The sequence below is a fragment of the Atheta coriaria genome, unplaced genomic scaffold, assembly GCF_025399875.1.
Source record: "Atheta coriaria isolate IRGN ID8LTWV9N9 unplaced genomic scaffold, Caltech_Dcor_3.1 hic_scaffold_8_pilon, whole genome shotgun sequence".
NCBI classification, from domain to species: Eukaryota; Metazoa; Arthropoda; class Insecta; order Coleoptera; family Staphylinidae; genus Dalotia; species Dalotia coriaria.
In genome coordinates this window covers 2,399,002-2,419,212 of record NW_027045450.1, presented here as the reverse complement: position 1 = coordinate 2,419,212, position 20,211 = coordinate 2,399,002, and the positions used below count along the sequence as shown (strand labels likewise).

Sequence of the window (20,211 nt, the reverse complement as noted above, 5' to 3'; positions counted from 1 at the left end):
ATTCCACGTACCTCCCCACCACCACTCCTGCTATTCCCCCATAAGAATGGTAAGCTTGCTTTTAGCCAGAGTCGGCATGCACGTGCACTAAGGACCGAGGAATGAAAATTCCGTCGGAAATCTAAATAGACTTGCTGCGAGTGGCAGCTGCTCCACGTAGAGTTAGTTGTGTGGTGGGAACCCATCGAGAAAGGATTCGTTTATACCTGGATTTGGAAAAGAACGCCCGTTGAGGTAAATTGATTGCAATTGGCGCGACAGTAATGCCGACAACTCGTTGGAGCAGCTCACGCCACGGAGATTTCCTACTGATCAAGCTTGGGCTTACAGAGAGTTGCAGTTGGAAGCGGAATGAAGGTCCCAGGAGGGTATTGAGAATTCCTAATAGAATTGCTTACTACTTTTCAATTGAAAGAAACAAATCATTGGTTTTAAAAATTTTTGCTTTGAAAAATTTTTAGTGGGAAAGAATGCGGGTGTGCAGGGCCGGCGTTGGCGCTGTAGTGTAGTGTATGTATAGTGTATATTTCATTGATTGCGCTGGCGTTGGGCTTCAGGGAGCCTGCGACACGCCCGCCGCGGCGCTCATCCTGGCGGAGCGCGCGTTGCCTGCTGCCTCCGGCCTCCGCCGTCCGAGCTGTTCTGTAGCTGCTTATTTATCGTGCGGCTGCGAACTGAATCGCGCCGTATAGTCCCCTATTTCGCTCGTACCTGCGACAATAGCGCAACCACCACCGCGGGTGCACTTCTCACTACCGCTCCTACGCACTTCCTCGACGCATCGCAGAAAATAACAACAGAAGAAGACAAGAAAAAAAAGTTGCGAAACTTTTCGTCGGTCGCGATACCACGCGGGGGGGTTAGCAACTTCCGGGCCGGTTTGTTTGTTTGTGCGAGCCTGCGCGCGTGTGCCCCACGTGACATGCGAGCAACACAGTGATCGTGACGCGCCACATCGTACACACCAGCGCCCAACGGCCCAACAAAACACAACTGCTTCAAAATAGTGCTCTAGTGATTTAAAGTGACATGCTAACTGAACTGTGAATTCTAAATTTTCAACTTTCGAAGGGTTTCATTCACGCTACAAAGAGTAGCGTGTTGGTTTCTTCTTGCAAGGATTTCAAGCAGTTGCCTTGGCTTCATCACCGGTCCTCGTGGGCTACAGCCTTGTTGGCGTGTACCCGTGCGCGGTGTGGAAACCGCGACGCGCTTCCAGCCCTTCGGCGACCGCCTCAAACCCACAACAACAACAACAATCTGTTCAAACGCAAGCACCTGGACCTGCTCCGGGACCTATCCGAACCACACGTCAACAACAACAAGAAAGAAACCAAGTTAGAACCCAGCCGTATCCTACAACGGCGACTTTCATCAACCAACCACCTCCACCATCAGCCCAGGTCAACCAGCTGCAGCAGCATCGTGTCGTCCTTCAACATCCACAACAACAACAACACCACTGCACGCCGACGCCGATTTTTGCTGCACCACCCGCGCTCGCTGTGCAACAAACAACGCTCGCTAATCAGTTGCCACCCGCCCGGCCTGCAGCCGCGTCGTGTAGCTGTCGCGATTCCAACGCAAACATTGAACAAGTATCGCAAGTGACCGCCAATCCTGCTCCAATGTTGTTCGTGCCCTTTTCGGTGCCCAGCTTTGCACCGTCGATGACCGGCAATAATCTACACGTCAACAATTGCAGTCCGTCAAAGGTACTTGAAAATTTATTCACGTAATTTGCTCACTTGAACCCTCAGATCCTATTCAATTTTTGATGAGTCCATTAAAAAAAGCGTCGTCAAGTGGAAAATTTGTACACCATCCGAATCATAGATATTCAAATTTCTGCTTGAGAATTCCAAAGCGCTGGGATTCATTTGACGGACGAAACGCAGAAGCAAGAGGGGCTCGCCTTCAGGGCATGACTATTATTTAAAAACGAACGCGAGTTTTTTAATTTGCATTTATATGACTGCAATCCGCAGCGAGGCGCGTTTGTCTACCGCTATCCAACCAGGGGGTTCTCCGATATGATCCGGAAAATTCCATTTTCTTTTTTGGTCTGCCAGTTTTGTTTTAGTTTCTCACTCACAAAAAAAAAATTCAACCAAAAATTTTTTTTTCGAAAAATTCACAAAAATCATACCAGTTTTAGCTGTACGTAGGTATATTTGCACGAGATTGGTTTGGGAAATGTAACGAAACGAATCGGTGCGCCGCAATAAATGACATTGGAAAAATGATAAAAGGAAACAAAACCGGAGCGCAACCGAAACAAAACTGTTCATTTAACACGTCGACATCAATGGTGCAAACCTTGCAAAACCGCACAAAAAAAAAAGCGCTCCGGGGATGAAATATCGCTCTCGATATATACATTTCACCCGCGAGGCTTTGATTGCTCTCTCTGTGTGGGTGGTGCGTGAATGTTCACCGCAAAATAATTAAAGCAAATTCATTGATATTTATGCATCCATAAAAATCATTATTTTCTCACTCCCTTGCAATTCCCAAACACTAATTGCAATCCACACTGACAACGCGCAACATTAAAACAAAAATATGCCTAGGGTGGGCCACCGCAAGCCAAAGTCAACTGTGTATCCCCAGTTAGATTGCTTCTGGAGGCGTGGAAGAAATATGTTCACTCGGTTGGAATTCACTCGCGCCTTTTACACTTCACGCCTTTGAATTATCTTTTTTCGGGTGCAATATTGCAAATTTCTTGTTTTTGAATGTTTGTGTTTACAACAGTGCAATTATCTAGTGTTTAGTAGGGAAAGTTTAGCGTGTACATTGGAATCACGCCAGGGTCGTGCTCAAACTTATACATATTTAACTAACGCGGGCTTTATTTTAATGAAAGGGCCTCAATGAATACACAATTCCTGTGTGTTGCTGCTCGGCGGATATGCTGCCCGGAGGCTTATCTGCCTCAATTCGCATCGATGAAACGGTCGGGCGAGCGTTATAATAACGATACTACGACCAGGGCGGGTGGTGGACAATCACCACGTTTATCGCTTTTTGTTGCCCGATGGTCACTTTTATTGCAAATAAGGCGGTAGTCTATTGCAAATGGAAATTTAGTCAGAATTTATTACAAAAATTTTATATTACTGCATCGGAATAGAGATCTCATACTGATGATAGTTTAAAAGTGAGGTTAGAATTTTATGAAGTGCAAAAGTTATGAGATTCGCAACTAACGAGACTTTATTGGCTTTTAAGGCCGTTGCGTAATTAAAACGCAAAGGGTTCACGCTAGAAGATTGGACAATTCAGAATGTTAAAATGTCTGCAACCCCCCATAGACATCTGGAGCTTGAGGCGTTCGGCAGGAAGCAGCATCCAAAAATGATTTCTCGTTAAAACCCTTGCGCAGTTTTGTTTCTCCACGCTTTAAATATTTAAGAAACGCCGAGATTTCAATCTATACAAGAATAATCCCGTTTGTTAAGTCATCACTCATTTGCGAGGCGTAAAGATGCCAGAAAGAGGGTTGCCAAGACCGAAAACCAACGCGCTTCAATGATTAATAGACGTCCTAATCAAGCGGTTCAGTGATTTTCATTAAAGTCTCTTTTTCTTGATGAGTATTTGTCTAGGAAAAGTTGCAAATATTAAAACTTTCAAATTCTCAACTTGATGGTGCTGATGGGTAACGGTGAAAAGGTTGAACACCACCGACCACTTAACTTAATTGTGGTTACCCTTGCTCTATATTACTAGATGTGATGGAAGTCTACACGTGAGCCGTAATCTGATTAATGGCATAAAGTAATAATTTCCGACCGAGTCGACACCCCACGCTGTTTCCGGTCCTTTGCTGCTCCGCTGGTGCATATTTGCGCAGTCTAACACTTGAAACCCCTTTAGTAGTGGGATTCTAGACGTTAGGAGTTTGGGTTCCACAGCAGCTTGACCGTGACGTGAGGAGATGCCTTTTTAATCTGCAGCTAGGTAGAAAGCTGGGAGTTAATCCCGTTTCTGGCAACAGCGGCCGCCATCACCAGTTACCTCTCGCCCTCACTGTTCCCAATTAGTCAAGATTCAAATCAGTTAATTTCGCCCGCGCAAGAAGTGCCACCGCCGCTTTCGCACTCTTGCATAGTTCATGAACCAGCTGGGAGGGGCCGGGAGGTGCAGAAAACGAAACGAAGCGAAATAAGCGCCTCGGAGTGTGTTTGCTCATCTGTGGAGGTAGGTAGGTGGGGGGGAGACCGGAAAACCACAATGGCAGCGAATTTAACAATGGCGCGGTTAGACAAGAAAACCACCTTTGTGTTTGCAGCGTCCATGTTCCCGGTCCAGACCTGGTGTTTGTTTTAGTAATATCACCTTTGGGGTAGTTGTATAGTAGACTATAAACTATGGTCCAGGCGAATGATGTAAAGGCCCCTGATCGACGTCAAGTGCGCCTGGCTGCCATTTAATTATTAACTAAATGTGCTTGTAATTCACCTTTCTAGATGAGTGAGAGGGACGACGTCGATAACAAGCCAACGAGTCCTTTGAATCCTTTTTGTCCTTGGACACTCACTCGTTGGAATGTATCGATCCAAGGTGTCAACTTGGGAATTTGCGCTTAACCCTTAACTCGAAACATTTAAAAAATACAAATGAACCCAACCTTATTATCGGGGCTCGTAAATCCACCCGCTCTTGACTCCGCTCTCTTGACACGAGCTAATATTTTATGGAGTGCATTGTGTTTCATTAATAACTAATATTCGGGACGAGTGCTGGGACCCACCACTTGCGGAGCGGAACGGCTGGTCGTAACGCCGGCGGTGCCGCAGTAATCGGGCGGCAACGACGCTTGCCGGGGGTGGCATACAGCTGAAACTCTAAAGACTGCGCGGCGGTCGCTTCGGTTTTATGATCGCCATATGCCCTGCTCGCTGGCTGACGTCTCTCCCTTGAATATTTCAATGTTTTCATTTGCAGTAAATTATGCGAACGATTGGTGGGGTACTTTGTATGTTCGCCACCCCCGCCCTTCTCACATGGCACTAGCACTACGTCCGGATATTTATATCTTTTAATGCAATATGGAAAACGGCATTCCCTGGGCCTGGTTTTCATATTTTCCTACGGGTGCATCAGCCCTATCTCATGCCTCATGGGAGGTGCGGTATGTCTCCTGCATATATTATAATTTTTATGGGGCCTGCTTATACTTTAGGAGATTTTTCTGGGAAAAACTGTCAAAATGTGATTTAATAAAATACGTTTTTTTTTGCTTTTGACATTGACTAGTAGGGAGTAATTCGACAATGTTGGCCAATTAACCACTGACAGAATGTACATTATTGCTAATTGGTTCGGCGAAAAGGAGACAAGCACCGCACGAATCGAAACACGCCAGCCAGCCGTGAGGGGGATGTTTAATTCAGGCAGCCGTTTGTCGAGGCCCAAAATATACGCTGCGCGCAAAATTTCCCCGGGGCCTGGTCTCATTAGTTTGATCTTCCGCGAGGCGCGTCGCGCACTGTTGATTTAAGATAGCCGCAATTTCGGCGCACCTCGATGCAACACTAATTGATCGACGAGCGTGCGACATGACGGCCGTGGCTTGTACTTGATCGTGTACCACGCACTCGACATGCATCCGAGTGGACCAAGCGCCTGGCTCCTATCAATTAGGCTCCGCCGAGCGTTAAGGAAACACACACCTCAACACTCGAACAATTTCGGCAATGCGAAATTGCTTTTAATCTACAATTTGCATGATCAAACAATGCGGGGGGAAGGCGGTAGGAGGGTGACAGTCTATCTGTGTTTACCCAGCTTGGTTTCACGACGGCGGCGGCGACCACCACCGCCACAGCCACCGGCGGTTATCGCGTACACACGCTATACATAATGGATACGCTGAAAAAACTCTCCGCCACACGCACGCACCCTCCAAAACCCCCGAAAACTTCAACTTCGATCTCACCACTGTGATACTGTCATACCTACACGCCAGAAACCGCCTAAAGGTCTTGTACAAGCGTTTAAACAGACAAAAAGCGCATTTAAGCGAAAAATTAATTTGTTTCCCTTTGGAGATGAGAGATATAGCATAAATTAATCATGGTTTGGGGAAAATTGCATTAAGGAGTGCATTTTTCATGAATGTCCCTGAACCTGAACTTCGGCGTATGAGGTTTATGTATTCAACAAAGTTGACTGAGTTTTAGGGGGTGGTTTTTGGTGCGCGCCGAGGTAGGTATATAATACCCGACAGGAGTTTTGAATGAAATGAATAAAACAGGGCTTGATTATTACCAACCACCCCTTTTGTTCCGTCGTATATGAATCATTCACGTTGGGGCTCGATCTAAATTTCATAACGGCTAAAATAACATGGAACGAACGAACACCTCTGAACGAAACGCTCGTGCAAACATGGCATTCCTGTCTGGGATCATAACCACATCATTTTAAACAAAAAAAATTACCAAATTCCAAAACTACAAGGTTTTATCATCAAAAAAACATTAAACTTTTATAATTTTTAAAATAATATAAAACCCGTGACTAAAGCCCGTGACTAAAGCCCGTGACTAAAACCCGTGACTAAAACCCGTGACTATAGCCCGTGAATAAAGTACTTTGATCACAGTTTTAGCCGTCCGTGTCTAAAATATCACTTTTTGTGTCTCAAAACCTTTTTTCTTCTGTTGTATGCAAACACAAGCACCCGGATGGTAATACAGAGCGCCCCGATGACCACGAAAGAAAATAAAGCGCAATAGGCGTGACGTAGCCGTTCCTTCGACGAGCCGCGAACAATTAGTCCCGAAATAATGAACCCGTATGAACTTTGAGCGCGCGCGCGCCGAAACGCCGAAACGTTGGATGTCTGCAAATGAGTTAATTAACTAAGTCGAACGCGCCGCCATAATGTTTGCCGTCGCCGTTACAAAGCGGCAGCAAGAGCGAGGGGTTGCTTTATTATCAGTGTAATTTATTTTCCTTGCACTAGTGTTTACGCTTTGATGATTAAAGATGCCGAAAAGACCATCAAAACGCTATAGGACCATTCGTCCCTAAGCTGATTATGTGGGCATCACATATCTACTTCCTCATTTCCGGCCTACAAATCAACATATAAATTGCTGTGATTTTCAGCGCTCTAAAAACGGAATCAATTACTTTCTGGACATTAGGATGACTTTTAGTTATGGTGGTCATCGAGGACTATCAAAGGACTCCACAGGTCGGATCCCCAGATGCCTGCACTGCGGTGATATGACGAAAGAAATATTCTTTTACGAGTGGTCGCCGGCCATTTCTCCCCGTTGGGAGCATGTCCTATCGTAACAGTCCTTATCTTCCGGTTCGACGGCACTTCCCCCTTCTATTCCGAAACTAAATATTAACCGACGGTATAAAACTAAATCACAATTCGAGTGCGTCGTCCGCACGGCTTAACGCGCGTTTATGCGCGCACCTATAACCGCCGCCCCCAGGACGAAAGCTATTTCCAACTTTATATTTACTTTTAATCGAAGGTTGAACAGGAGACGCGGGTTTGTGAACATTGTTATAGGATAAACTCGGGATGTTCCATATCGATCTGAATTATTCATTTCGTTTGCCTATAGAGAGAACCCCACAGTCCTTTTTTGGAAGGGCGGAGGAGAAAAGAGGAGAGATATTATCCTTGGTCTGCTTATCCTTGACTCGAATGTATCGTGTTTTTGTGTGTATGGGATTTTTTGTCTTAATCCGGACATAGGGAGATGGGACCATGGAACCGGAAATGCGGGGAGATCGTCCTGGCACGGGACAGCTGGCGCCGTAAAACTAATTACTTGCTTTTCTGGTCACGTCCCGCATGTCCTAATAGAAATGGCGTGTCGCATTTGTTCTCTTTTTCCCTGTTTCCGGGTTCTTATTGTATTAAAAAAATAATTGTACATGTTTCCACACAAAACCGGAACTAAAATATAAAATTTTTCTTATTTTCTAATATTGAGTGGTAATCATGTGTTGGCAGTTAAGTCAAGTTACCCTTCAACACCCTGCTTGTAAGGGGTTGGTGTTTGTGACACTATTGATGGCTATACGTACATCACTTAACGCGACAACTTCGGTTAAGTTAATTACGAAAAGCAAACGCTAGAATGCGAACGCGGTGTGTCGGCGTCCGCCGCCTCCGGGCGCAAGAAGTAACGGGGAAGATATGCAAATAGTATTCATTAGAAGTACCATTGTCTCGAACTCATGTTCCGTAAATCATTCGAGTGCGCCTGGGACCGCCGGGACGAAAAGCGAAACGAAAGAGGCACACGCAACGCAAAACAGGCGGAGGCGCCGGGCGCTGCTTCAACTAGTCCTGTGTTAAACATTCATTACTACTTTCGCATAGTGTCGAGCGCGCTCGCGCCGCTAGCGGCACATCCGCCCGCCGCCCAAAGTGAATTTATTTAAAACTTGTTACGAACACAAGAACTCTCCAGCTAATAACAGCCAACAGACACGATACAACTAGGAACAAATGCAGATATAAAGACATGCAATCCACCAACCTAGAGAAAAAAAATACCGTTGTGATATCCAATAAGCTGTTATTGGATGGTGTGTGCATGTGCATGAATAACGGATGTCACAAGCGGAGCCATATTGCACTTTTGTGCCAGACACAGAAATCAGCAGATTTTCGCACCCCCGCAATATGTGTGTGTTGAGGGGGTGAGTAGGCGACCGCAAGCCGAGCGCGACGTGCGAGTCTCGTCGTCGTTTCGCAAATTCGCCCGCCAGCCGGTACAAACCGGGCGTTTTTTTGCAAATGACTTTCTTTATTTCCTCACGTCCGTTGCGAGCGTTTTTTTTTCCGGTGGCCAGGCAGCTGTAGACTTACAACAAGGGACTAAATTTAGCGATAACAACCCGCTCCCTTTTACTTCTCATCCCAGTCGGCGGCAATTTATCTGTGTGTCCGATTTATTAAAGCCGGTAATGCGCGGAAAACTAAAAGCAATACACACATGGTGAACATGGTGAAGGCGCCGGGATGCACACACGTCGTTACGCGCGCGCTCTAATAAATTATGGATTAATGTATCATAATACTTGTTTAGAGCTCTCGCCGACACCGGTTTCGAATGTTCGGTTAGAGGTGGAAAGCAATTCGGCGGCGGCGGCGGCGGTGGGAATGTAACCTGTCTCGGGGTATAAAATTGAGTTAGTTGGAATTGGATGTGATGTATTATTTACTGCCGGCGCTCGACACTAACAGCCAGAAGCAATAAACAACAAATTGCAGCGGATACATGTTGAGCGGTTGCATAAAGAGCTTTTGTGTGCGCGAAGGCGGCGGCTGTGCATTCGGCTGAAAATTTCACGAGCGCGCGATAATTGTGTTGAAATAATATGCGCTATAATTGAGTAGCAGAGGGCTGGAATGTCGAAGTTATGAAGTTGTGAATAGAGAAGTCAATGTTATTGATTGTCAGTAAGTTCGGCGTGTGCGAACAAAACGAGAGGGGAGCGCTGAAAACGCCGGGATGATCAATTTGCCACGCGAACAAACAGCAAAAGTTTGTTTTCGGCTCAAATAAGTTAACAAAATATTAAATAAGAAAGTTAAACCTGTTTCATCGCGCACCATGGGGACTACTTCAATATTTTTTTTCGACAGCCATAAATCACTAGAAATTAAAGTATTTTTTCTAAATCACAAGTGAATAATATACTTATCCCATGTTAAAACATTACTTGGTGTTTTTCGTGCTCCGCGAGGAGTTGGCAAGTCACAAAGTTTTACGTTTTGTGGGCGCAATATAGTTGTACGCATTTCTTGTCCTCGTTGGTGCACCCGACGTCGAAACTACACCCGCGATGCCCATTTTTCTTGATGCCGGTGCGGCAGGTACGAGCCACACCAAATATTTCAGTGCTTTTACCTCCGTCGCCCGGCGACTTCACCATAAAACGACGAAAAAGATGTATAATACATTTCGTCGTTGAATTATGAATCCACACACAGTCGGCATGCAATGTATATATCGTGTCTTCGAGACAAAGTTGCGCGCAAATAAAGCGATGACTTCTTCGCCGAAAAAGGGGCGACGCACTTTTGAATGATTAATCGCGCGTTTGAAGGACGCAGAGAGAGGAGCATGGGATGACAAATCTATGGCTTAAGTGGCTTCGCTCGACACGATTGAATCAATCGTAAAATCGGGCGGCGCGCCCCGTCATTCCGCGTCAGCGCCCAATTCAAATCAGTTGTTTCTCACCCCTAACGCGTGTCTTCCGGCGCCTCCAAGTGCGTAATTTGGTTATCGAAAGCTCGTCGCGCTACTTGAATCGATATTGCGTCTAAGTGCTTCGAGTTTTCGCTCGTTTTTACTCTCTCCGTGTTGTAAAACATAAAATACGGAATTTTCTTCTAGTGACCAAATGTTGCCAGGCTATTAACGCCCGAACGATTAGTGAATTTAACTTTTGCAACCCTCTAGAGCCGCAGCGCTAGCTTTTATTTATGTTAATCAATATTGACTTGGAAACTTTTCGCTGGGAAGAAAAAGCGACACGCGGCCTAGAAGCAGCAGGAAACAACCCTAATTTAATAACGGCTAAAAACCGACGAGAGCGCTCAATTTTGCCGGGCGCGCGCCCTGTGCTAATATATTCTTTAAGTTGCCGAAGCGTCTGCCGCGATGCGTGCGAAACGTGTCCTTCCGCACGGCAGGCAAGCTTTGTTTCCGCATCGTCCTTGACTTTACTTCCCCCTCGTGCAAGTCAAGTCGTGCATTAGCTCAATGCACTGACGACCTTGCATCAAACGTTTTTCCACCCTTATTATACATTAAAACACAAAAATTACATAAAAATAAAATTTTACGAATTAATTTGTAATTTCGTAAATGAATTCCATTTAAAGTCGGTTACGGTTTACGATGGGAATGGATACGTCCGCGTGACAATTTCATTGAGGGTGCAAATCGATACGTAGGTGATTATCACCACCGTCCGCCATTTATACGACTTACTCGACTCACACAGCAGGGTGTGAATTATTTTTACGACCCTAGTGGCGATAAATAACTTTTCGTAATTCGGGTGATGAGTATCGACGTCTGAAAATTATTTTTCTTCTTATCATCACATACATTAATTTATCTAAGCGTATTTTCATCCCTCTAGACTTAGGTTTTGTGGGCGTAAAGATTTTTCATTTAGATTAATCTGCGACGCAATATTTAGTTTGTCGATAATTAGTTTGTGGATGTAAACGACGTGGATTTAATGTGGTATTTGCTAAAGATTAATTTATTATTCATTGCTGGATGCAAACCTCAGGCGCGTAAATATTTAGCGCTGGCGCTGTTTTGTTAAATTAATAATTAAATCTCTGAGCTTTGCGCGCTGTGGGCTTTGGCGTCGTTTGCTGGGAGTTGTGCGGTCGATATTAAAAGACCGGATGCATTTTGCATAAATATACACATGACACCAGAAAGTCGACGGGCGTTTGACTTTAGATTTCATGCGCTGTGCACGTTTGCCGCCCCCTCAAGTCAATGTTGTTGTGACTTGAACGACGGTGTTTAATTTTTTCTGTTTCGATAATTTACTGCCGACCACCTGAGCGTAAGCAATTTATTTTTATCACCCACAGAGTTTTATTTTGTGGGAATTTAAAAAAAATAAATATTACACGTTTTAAATAATATTTAAAAATATACTTTTTGAGTTTTTGGTAATTAAAGCAAGCGTTTTGGGGAAAAAGTTGAGCAGCAAACAAATCAGCCGGAAATTACGAAAATTAGACGCGCAAATACTGCCTGCAACCCCAGCTGTATGTTTTTTTTTGTATTTAATAGCCACGGCGGAAGTTTAAATTGCACTTCACCTGTTTCTCTAAAGTCTAAAGTCTCTAAACTCGGGCGGAAAAGTTTTTTGGCGTGCGTTTTAAAGAAAACCTCTTCCGCGCTCGGAATTTTTAAATGGGGCTCGCTGGAATTACGCCCAGCCGCCCCTTCAACAGCGTGCACGTATGAAACACTGCTTCGACCGATTCCAAATCCCTTTCGCTACTACTTATCCCTTTTTATCGAAAAACTTGTGCGAGCGGCGGGCGCATCGTGTTTGTGCGCTGCGCATTTATGAATTGCGGACGCGCAAAAAACACTTTGTACTTTTCTGCTTTACGCTTACAAACGGCCGCTGTTTTTTCGTTTTATTTGCCGTGTGTTCCAGCGCATTTTAATTCGACATAACACTCTTGTATTTGCGCGCATTTTAAACGGTCTACATCGACTTGAAATTTGGGAAAATTGCAATTTTACAGAGAAACTTTATTATGAGGAGTCTTTTATGCACTGAATACTTAGTATTATAATCTATGCTTTAAATCAAGTAAAAATATAATAAAATATCTTCTAAAAATTAAATTTTAAAAATTTTTATTAAAAAAATACAAATTTTACTGCGTGGAATAAAAAATATTTACTAAAGTTGTTAAACGTTGTAATTAAACGTATTTTGTAAACTGATTTAAAACTGTTTACTTTTCATACTCATTGTACTCCATTGTGACCAAGTTGAAATGAACATCCGCGGCATGCATCTGCAACTGCCCCCACTGCAGTAGTCGCGAAAACGCCGCAGTGACTGTAAACGGCCGCGAGCAATATAATTATTTGCATTGTGCGGACGATCGTCGCGTGCGTGTTTATCTTTATTCCGTGCCTATTGTGTGTGTCGCGAATGGGAGGCGGGTGCACGCCGCCGCCGCCCGTAAACGTTAGATGCCGCTCTAAACCATATTCTTATCGGCGGCGTCGCCGCTTTTGTTTCACTTTTATGTATATTGCCCATGTCTCATCTGGCACCGCGAGGAGCTTTTATGCGCGCGCTAACAAAATGGCTTCACGTTGCCATAAAAGAGGCGGCAGGCGTCGAGTCGAAAACTAAAACGAAAAATGGATCTAAATACATAAACGCCAACGACTTGTATCAAGCAAACAATAGAAATATTTGTGTTCCATGGGAATAACAAATAAAAACGTGTCATAAGTGGTGTTATGCTCCGCCCATTAGCATTAGCAATACACGCATGCGCAATAAAAATATTTCAATGCTTATTGTGCTTGTGCTTCATTACTCAACTGTCATTAGTAGCGCAGAGTAAGAGGTTACGTGTCCCATTAGCCGCATTACAAGTGCCACTTTTTGCTAGTTTTCCCTCCGAGCACAAGAAACGAGAGATGGCTGAATATCCGTCGCAATAAAGCGACACGGCACGACACGTATTCTTAATAGAATGAGAATGCCACTCGGCCGTCGACAAATCGATTATCAATTGGTCCGGCGGCAACTTGTGGAGTGCGTGCCGTCTCCGCAGCCGCCGCCACCAACAAACCTTGTCGACGACGTTCCCTCACAAACACACAAACACACACACACACAGAGCACACAAAAACTTCGCCAATAAAACATTTCACAAGTCGCGCCAACAACACGCTAAATATTTGACCGAGAAAAGAAACTTTGCGTCATGATAATACACACGCCGAAAATCATACACTTTATGCACGCGCTTTATGAACGCCGCAACTTTATTTCTGCTTCGGGGCGCGAGAGATGAAAGAAATTAAAAGCAAGCGGACGCGTTCGTCGGCGAGGATTTGAATTATAAATTTATGTTCGCGACGCGCAGCCCGCGACGCCGAAAGTTTTAATTATAAAATTTCAACGAGATTAATTAATCATGGTTGTTGTTGTTCGCGCGGCGCATCGGTGGAATTTCAGTATCGACTTTTACTGCAGCTGGATTTATTCGGATAAACAACTTGTTTAGATTTCATATTTAATTAAATAAACTTTTTACAGGTGTAATTCTCATTATACACTATCGTGTATAATATAAAATTTATTTTAGAAACAAAAATTTCAAAAAAATTAAAGTATGATTATAATAAATTGTTAAAAAGTTGTTCTATAAGGTTACGCACGCTGAGGGTGAGCACCAACGTCGGAAACAGTTTTTCAATCAAACTTTGCGCAACTCAACTGTGGTGGTCTAATCCTCTCGGCGGCAAAAAGAGTATGATTAAAAATTAATTTTTTATTAGCAGCGCGCTTGGGGGTTGAACTGCGCTGCGCCGCTTTAAAACCGCAGGGATGCCGAAAGCTGCTTGCCGAACTTTTCATAATATTTATCGTGCAAATAAAAAATCCAGTGGCACACAACTTGCAATCTGGAAATAAATTCCGATGCGAAATGATTAAATCATAGTTTGTGGTGAATTCACCAGACGTCGAGGGTGTGCATGTGCTTGTTATTATTTATATTCTTGCGGACGCGAACATTGTTTCCGATTGTAATTGGTTAACTGGCGGGCGTATTTACTTTATTGTTTGACTAGCTGACCGTACGGACCCGGGCGCGTTGTACAGGGGTGCAAACACAAAGCTGTACCGCCGCCGCTGCCGCCACCGCTAACAATAGCAAAGCGCGCGTCGAAACTAGAATTCGTATATTGAATGTCAAACAATAATTAATTTCGAGCGTGGACCCGAAAAGTTGGATGTCGGTGCGTCATTATTCCCCGTATGTGCAATTCGTTTCCGGCCTATTTCATTGTGTCGACGATTCAATCGCCTGGCGCTTTGTTGTGTGGCTTTAGGCCCGGAAATACACGAGCTTTACTTAATTCGAAACAATGTGATGGGATGAGCAGGCGAGCAGCAATTTCGTATTCAAGTCACAGCGCCAGTCGAAAAGAAACAAGTTCAAAGAATAAATGGAAGAAATTCCTAATTATATTAACTTCCGGACTCTGGATACAATGTGGCAGTTGGTCCTTGGTGAAGTTACTTTTTTTACAAGTTGTAGAATAAAAATAAAACCAAAAATAAAAAAAAATTGATTTTTTTGTTTTTGTTCAAGAAATCTAAATATATATCTTGCAACACTTCCGGTTTCAGTGTCGTTGAGATCCCGAAAGCGTTTTCCATAAAGCCGCTTGTTTGCCTCTTGTTTCGCGGTGGCGTTTTCTTCAATTTCAATGGCACGCGACCGCCGCCGCATGAATATGCGAAGCCTCTTATTTCGGATTCGGTTACACGCCGCGCGCCGAATTATTTCGGAAATTTCAGGTATACACACAGACACAAGGGGTGTTTCATTCCTCTCATCTCTTGTTACAACACCATGGCGGCGGCGGCGTTTTGTTTACCAGCACGAAACGAGCTTTGAGCCTTCGGTAATATGCAGCGGGATTTGAGCGTAATAAGCATTCATAGTTCTTTCTATAACACGTCGCTGTTGCCATTTACATGCGGAAAATACAAACCCCTCTCCGCGGGGTTGCAGCAACGCGATGTCATCGGCGGCGGCGGCGTAAGCAAATTTGCATAAACTGAATTTAAAAGCACCTACAAACCTACAACTCTTGCATATTCATTATTTTCATATCTGCCGTGTTGCGATGCGTCGCATTCGACACGAAGCCGTATTTGTAACCAGAGGGCGCCACGATATGCATGGATTAATCACCAAACCAATACGATTTTAATAAAATACTAAATAAATTTCCACAGTTGTAAATTTTACAAAACATTCACCAAAACTGTCTGAAGAATAAATCGGGAAACGTTCGAAGTTATCTTGTAATTAATTACACTGTGTTTTATGCAAATGAAGGCGCGATTAAAATGAGTTTTCGACCGGGGAACGCTGCCGAAAATGCAAAAACTATTATGTATACATTATGGGCGCAAGATAACAAATTATCGCCTCGAGGCGCCTCCACCAAAACTCGCAACTTTCTCATCCCTATTATTCTTATTACGGACTTTTTCTACAGCGCTAGTAAATTTAAAAATAATGAGAGAAAGCGAATAAAACGCACAACACCGTGTGATCTATTCAAAATATTTCTTAATTCATTAATAATTACGTAAAACTTTTCGTGGAATGCAAAGATGAAAGATTTCGGCGCAGACAAAGCGTAAACTGATAAAATAATTAATCATTTTGCTTTCCCCTTTTTCTTAAGCATTACAAATGTCAACATTGAATGCACCAGTGATTTTACAAATAGGCATTGTTGAATTCTTACGGGTTGTATTTTAGGGGATGTAAAATTGCGAGACATCGCCGATTGAAGTATTGATAAAACTAAATGATCGAATCAATTAATTGCTTGACGTGAGCGTTCAATTTGCAATTAAGAATTTTTATTGCCAGCAAGGGGGTGGCGCTCGACAATGTGCCGAAATTACCATCCACTTTTCAAAAATAGGCGCTTGCAGAAGCAGCAACGACATCAATCATGCTACGAAAGCATGAAATTAATTAAATTGTTTCGTGCGCGCGCCGTATGCGTTTTTTACGCTTTCGTCGACGTCGGCGGTGTGGCAGTGGTGGCGGTAGCGGCGGCGCTCGCAAACAGACGATTCAATTAAGGCACGAAACGGAACGCGGAACGCGGCGTCGAAATAGAAAATGACGCTAATTTCGGTCTTTAAGGTTAGACTATAGCATGACTTGGATATAGTTTCCACCACCACCACCACCACCGCTGCCGCCAACCGACTTCCGGGGCGAGTTTCAAAGTCGCTCTCTTGTCTACTTAAAGTTTGTCGGGGTATGTCGCGAGGTCGGCTGCTGCTGGATGTGAAACTCGTCGCCGGGGATTCGATTTTCATGCGCGCCGCCCGAAAGTGAATCCGGCGGCGGTGGCGGCGGAATGAGGTTTGCTTTGTGCGCTCTCCCACACATATTCTTGTTCGGCGGGCGCGCGCGACACGAAAGTTACAAACGTCGTACATGTGCATGTACATTCAACGGGGATGGCAAAACCGGGCATGTCACCCCCATCGAGCAAGCGCACAAACGGTTCGAATATAAATGACGCCATTTATAAATTTTCTGACGTTTGTTTCGCGCAGCGCCAGGCGAAGATTCCGAATCGCATTCCGACATCGCGAGTAAAATAAGTCCAAAGTACAGATTTGTATGGAAATATTTCTTTGAATGGAGGGGGAATATTATGTGCCAAGCTTTGATGCTTAAATTCTTAAATCTCACACTTTTTTCTTTAAAAAAGAAATATTTTACTTTTTTTCAAAAATTTCTTTTATATTTGGATATTTTGTATGTAGAAATGTACAAACACGTAGATACGTAATTAAATTCACCGCCGCCACGCTGATTAGGTCAATTAGCAAAAATGCACGGCGGGATAATTCGATTGTCCAATATTGCACTGACCACACTGCACCATCGGCGAATAAATCATCAAATTCGCTGTTTTAAATTCCAAAACGCGTAACTAGCGCTATTTGAAGCTTCCTGCATAAAAAATGCACTCAAACGAATACATACACATAAACAAACAAAAAACAACATGGCTGACGTGAGTCGTGACCACGATATCAGTCCGAGTGCTCGCCGAGAAGTGAGTTTTTCCGATGCATGCAAACCCTGAGTGCTTCTCTGCTACCCGGCATCGTTTTCGCCCTCGTGCTCATCCGCACCCGCCCCCCGCCAAAGCATCTCCGGCTTTTGCATATTCCACGGCAGACACCATCGCCATTCAGGAGGTTGTACATTCGGGGCTTGATGGCTGCCACCCCCCACGCCGCGTTATTCTAATAGAATTAACCATTTGTTTTTATAGCCTTCACTTTTTCTTGCAACAAAAGGTCCGCTTGTTTTATCTTTATTTGCTCTCGTAATGAACGTTATAATGATTTTTTAGGACCGCATCCCCCGGACCGACGAATATTAATGTCGATAGTAGTGTTTTTTCTCCTTTTCCGGGGTCTTATCAAGCGCATTTCGATGTTTTTATTACCCAGGGATCAGTCGGAGGGAATAATTTTGGTTATTTAACATCTAATTAGTCAATCCGAGGGTGTTTTTATCTATTTTATTGAGGGCGTCTAAAAAATCCATTTGGATCACGTCCAACTCACCCGAGGATGAAAGCTAATTTAAAAAAGTTTATTAAAACTAAAAGTTATTTATATTTTTGCAACGCGAGGGTTAATATTTCTTTGACGTTGGCTTTGCGTGGGGAAAATAATGACCGAAATAATGAATCCTCGTTTGTGTACAACACTGTACGGCATCTCGTATGCGCGCAAATGGGCCCGCACACCGGCCGTTAAGCCCCGTGCGTCGTGTTGTGCTCATCTCCTCTTACCTCTTTAATTCATGCGCGGCGCGCTCGCTAAGGGCGGCGTAATGTCGAGTATGTTTAATACCTTCGCGCGGCCTGTTTGTGTCGCCTCGCACCTTTGCCACCCCTTTCGTGATTTACTATGTGACCGTAGTGCGACGTACAAATCTCGGGTGCGACCCTTTTTTCCGCAGTAATAATTTTTTCCGGCGCAGATTTTTAGATGACTAGATAAGCAGATGTGTAAATTATTTGCCTTCTTATATTCGCGGCAAGCGAGGTGCGGATTATCTCATGTCACACGCTCCAATTCGATTAATCCACGCCTGAGTTATAATACCGCGGCAGCCGCAGCGAGTTTAATCAAAATCGAATTGCGATAAAACAGCGTCTGCTTCTGTTTTTTATTGCGCGGATATAAAATAAAACCGGAAGTTTCAATTTTCGCGTTTGGAGGAAATGATTGCTTCGATTTATGCACACAATCCGCACAAGCAATTAGAATAAATTGTTCTGTCTTGGCACGGATGGAATAAAAAAAAAAAGAAGGAAGAAGATGGTTTAATAGTAAGACGCTGGCCGCTGATATATTGGCAGTGCAGGTTTTGTCAGTTAAAATCGCTTCAAAAGGGGCGAGGGTGTTGAATGGGCTAAGGGGTGGTATTGCGCGACATCCTGACACCGCCGGCGGCTTTGTGCTCCGCGCGTCTGCAGCGGACTCCAAGTCCTCGCTGCGTCGAGTTATGGCCTTACCTCGACTGCAAATATCCCTTTATATTTCGTTTATTTTTACCCCTTTAATTTGCATGCCGCCGGCCGACCGCCAATTCCCTATATATAGGAAAGTGCTTAGCGGGCGGCTTAGTCCTCATCGGACAAGGGGCTGACGATGATAATCCTGGCAGAAACAGGACGATTAAAGACAATTTACTACAATATTTTTATTGTCAACTCTCTCCCAGTAGTAAGTATTAACCGATTCTACAACCAAAACCAATACTAATACATTTGAAGCATTTTGGGTTGCATATCAATGTCAGTAAAAAATACGACCAGAGCACTCCCACAACACTTTAGCGCAGGAAACTTTAAATCGAACGTGAAATTCAGCTTTCTCCCCAACGTAAAACCCCAACATGGTCAAACGTCCGGCGACCGCTTCCTCCCATGAGCATCGAACGTAATGTCCGATGTTAAAATATGGAATACTTGAAACGCGCGCTTTTTGGGGAGCCATTTCAAGCATTTCCGGTGTATTGTTATACAACCCCCACTCCGGTCCACTTCAGGGGTTTAATTATAGATATCAGACTTTGAGTATATAATTCATGGACCATGAACGTCGGTGTTTGCTATAAACATAAATTACTATCACTATCTGAGCGTGGTTGGTGCTCATGCGCGTCCAGTGTGATATGCATTGAACATTTTTTTTGTGTTTGCATCACGTTCACTTTATAGTGTCGTATAAATTTTATGTTTATCATTATGTCGGAATTTTATTATGAATATTTTTAATTTTCTATAAACCCGTTTGGCTGGGGGCCAAATGGCTTGTTAACATAACCACCTGATACCTCTATTCACATTATTAATGGTATTTATTCTGTTTGCAGGTGAGATATACCAGTAGTGCTCTAGTGCGGTAAGTCCAAACCGCTGCCGCGGCTTCCATTATTATTTCACAATATTTCTAGCTGCATTGCGTTTGCGGTTGGATCCGAGCGCGTATGCCGGCATCCATCGACGGGTGTAAATAATAAATTCTCAAATTGAGTCCCGCACTGCCGCCGGAACAGCGGATATGACATCCTCTCGCCTACATTTGTTACATTTTATATTTAGATGTGAAATATGGGTTTTATTTTTTTTCTTTTTAAACGGATCACATGCGACACGCGTAACTTGTTTTATATCACATACACTCAGATGCGGAGGTATAGATAGCAGCGTTTGGAAAATGCCCGACCTCGCTCGACAGGACGAATACACTTTGTCAAATACGAATGAAAATTTATATTGCGGAAATATATACAACATGTCCCAAAAGTAAAAAAATTACAAAAATTAT

At 43.8% G+C, this 20,211-nt stretch overlaps 1 protein-coding gene and 1 long non-coding RNA gene across 5 annotated transcripts in view; one reads left to right on the top strand and one right to left on the bottom strand.

Annotated features, from left to right (window-relative positions):
* The window catches only part of LOC135797196 (uncharacterized), a 140,007-nt gene that overhangs the window by 43,539 nt on the left and 76,257 nt on the right, over positions 1–20,211 (bottom strand). The gene's annotated exons all lie outside the window — the stretch shown is intronic.
* LOC135797194 (cytotoxic granule associated RNA binding protein TIA1) overlaps positions 712–20,211 on the top strand; it is a 90,579-nt gene continuing 71,079 nt past the window's right edge. For 2 of the 3 annotated variants that reach the window (XM_065309430.1, XM_065309432.1), the window contains exon 1: positions 712–1,715. In XM_065309430.1, coding sequence (XP_065165502.1) covers positions 1,629–1,715 — 87 coding nt within the window. In that variant the 5' untranslated portion in view covers positions 712–1,628. The remainder of the gene's footprint in view (positions 1,716–20,211) is intronic. The other variant, XM_065309431.1, reaches the window with a different exon arrangement.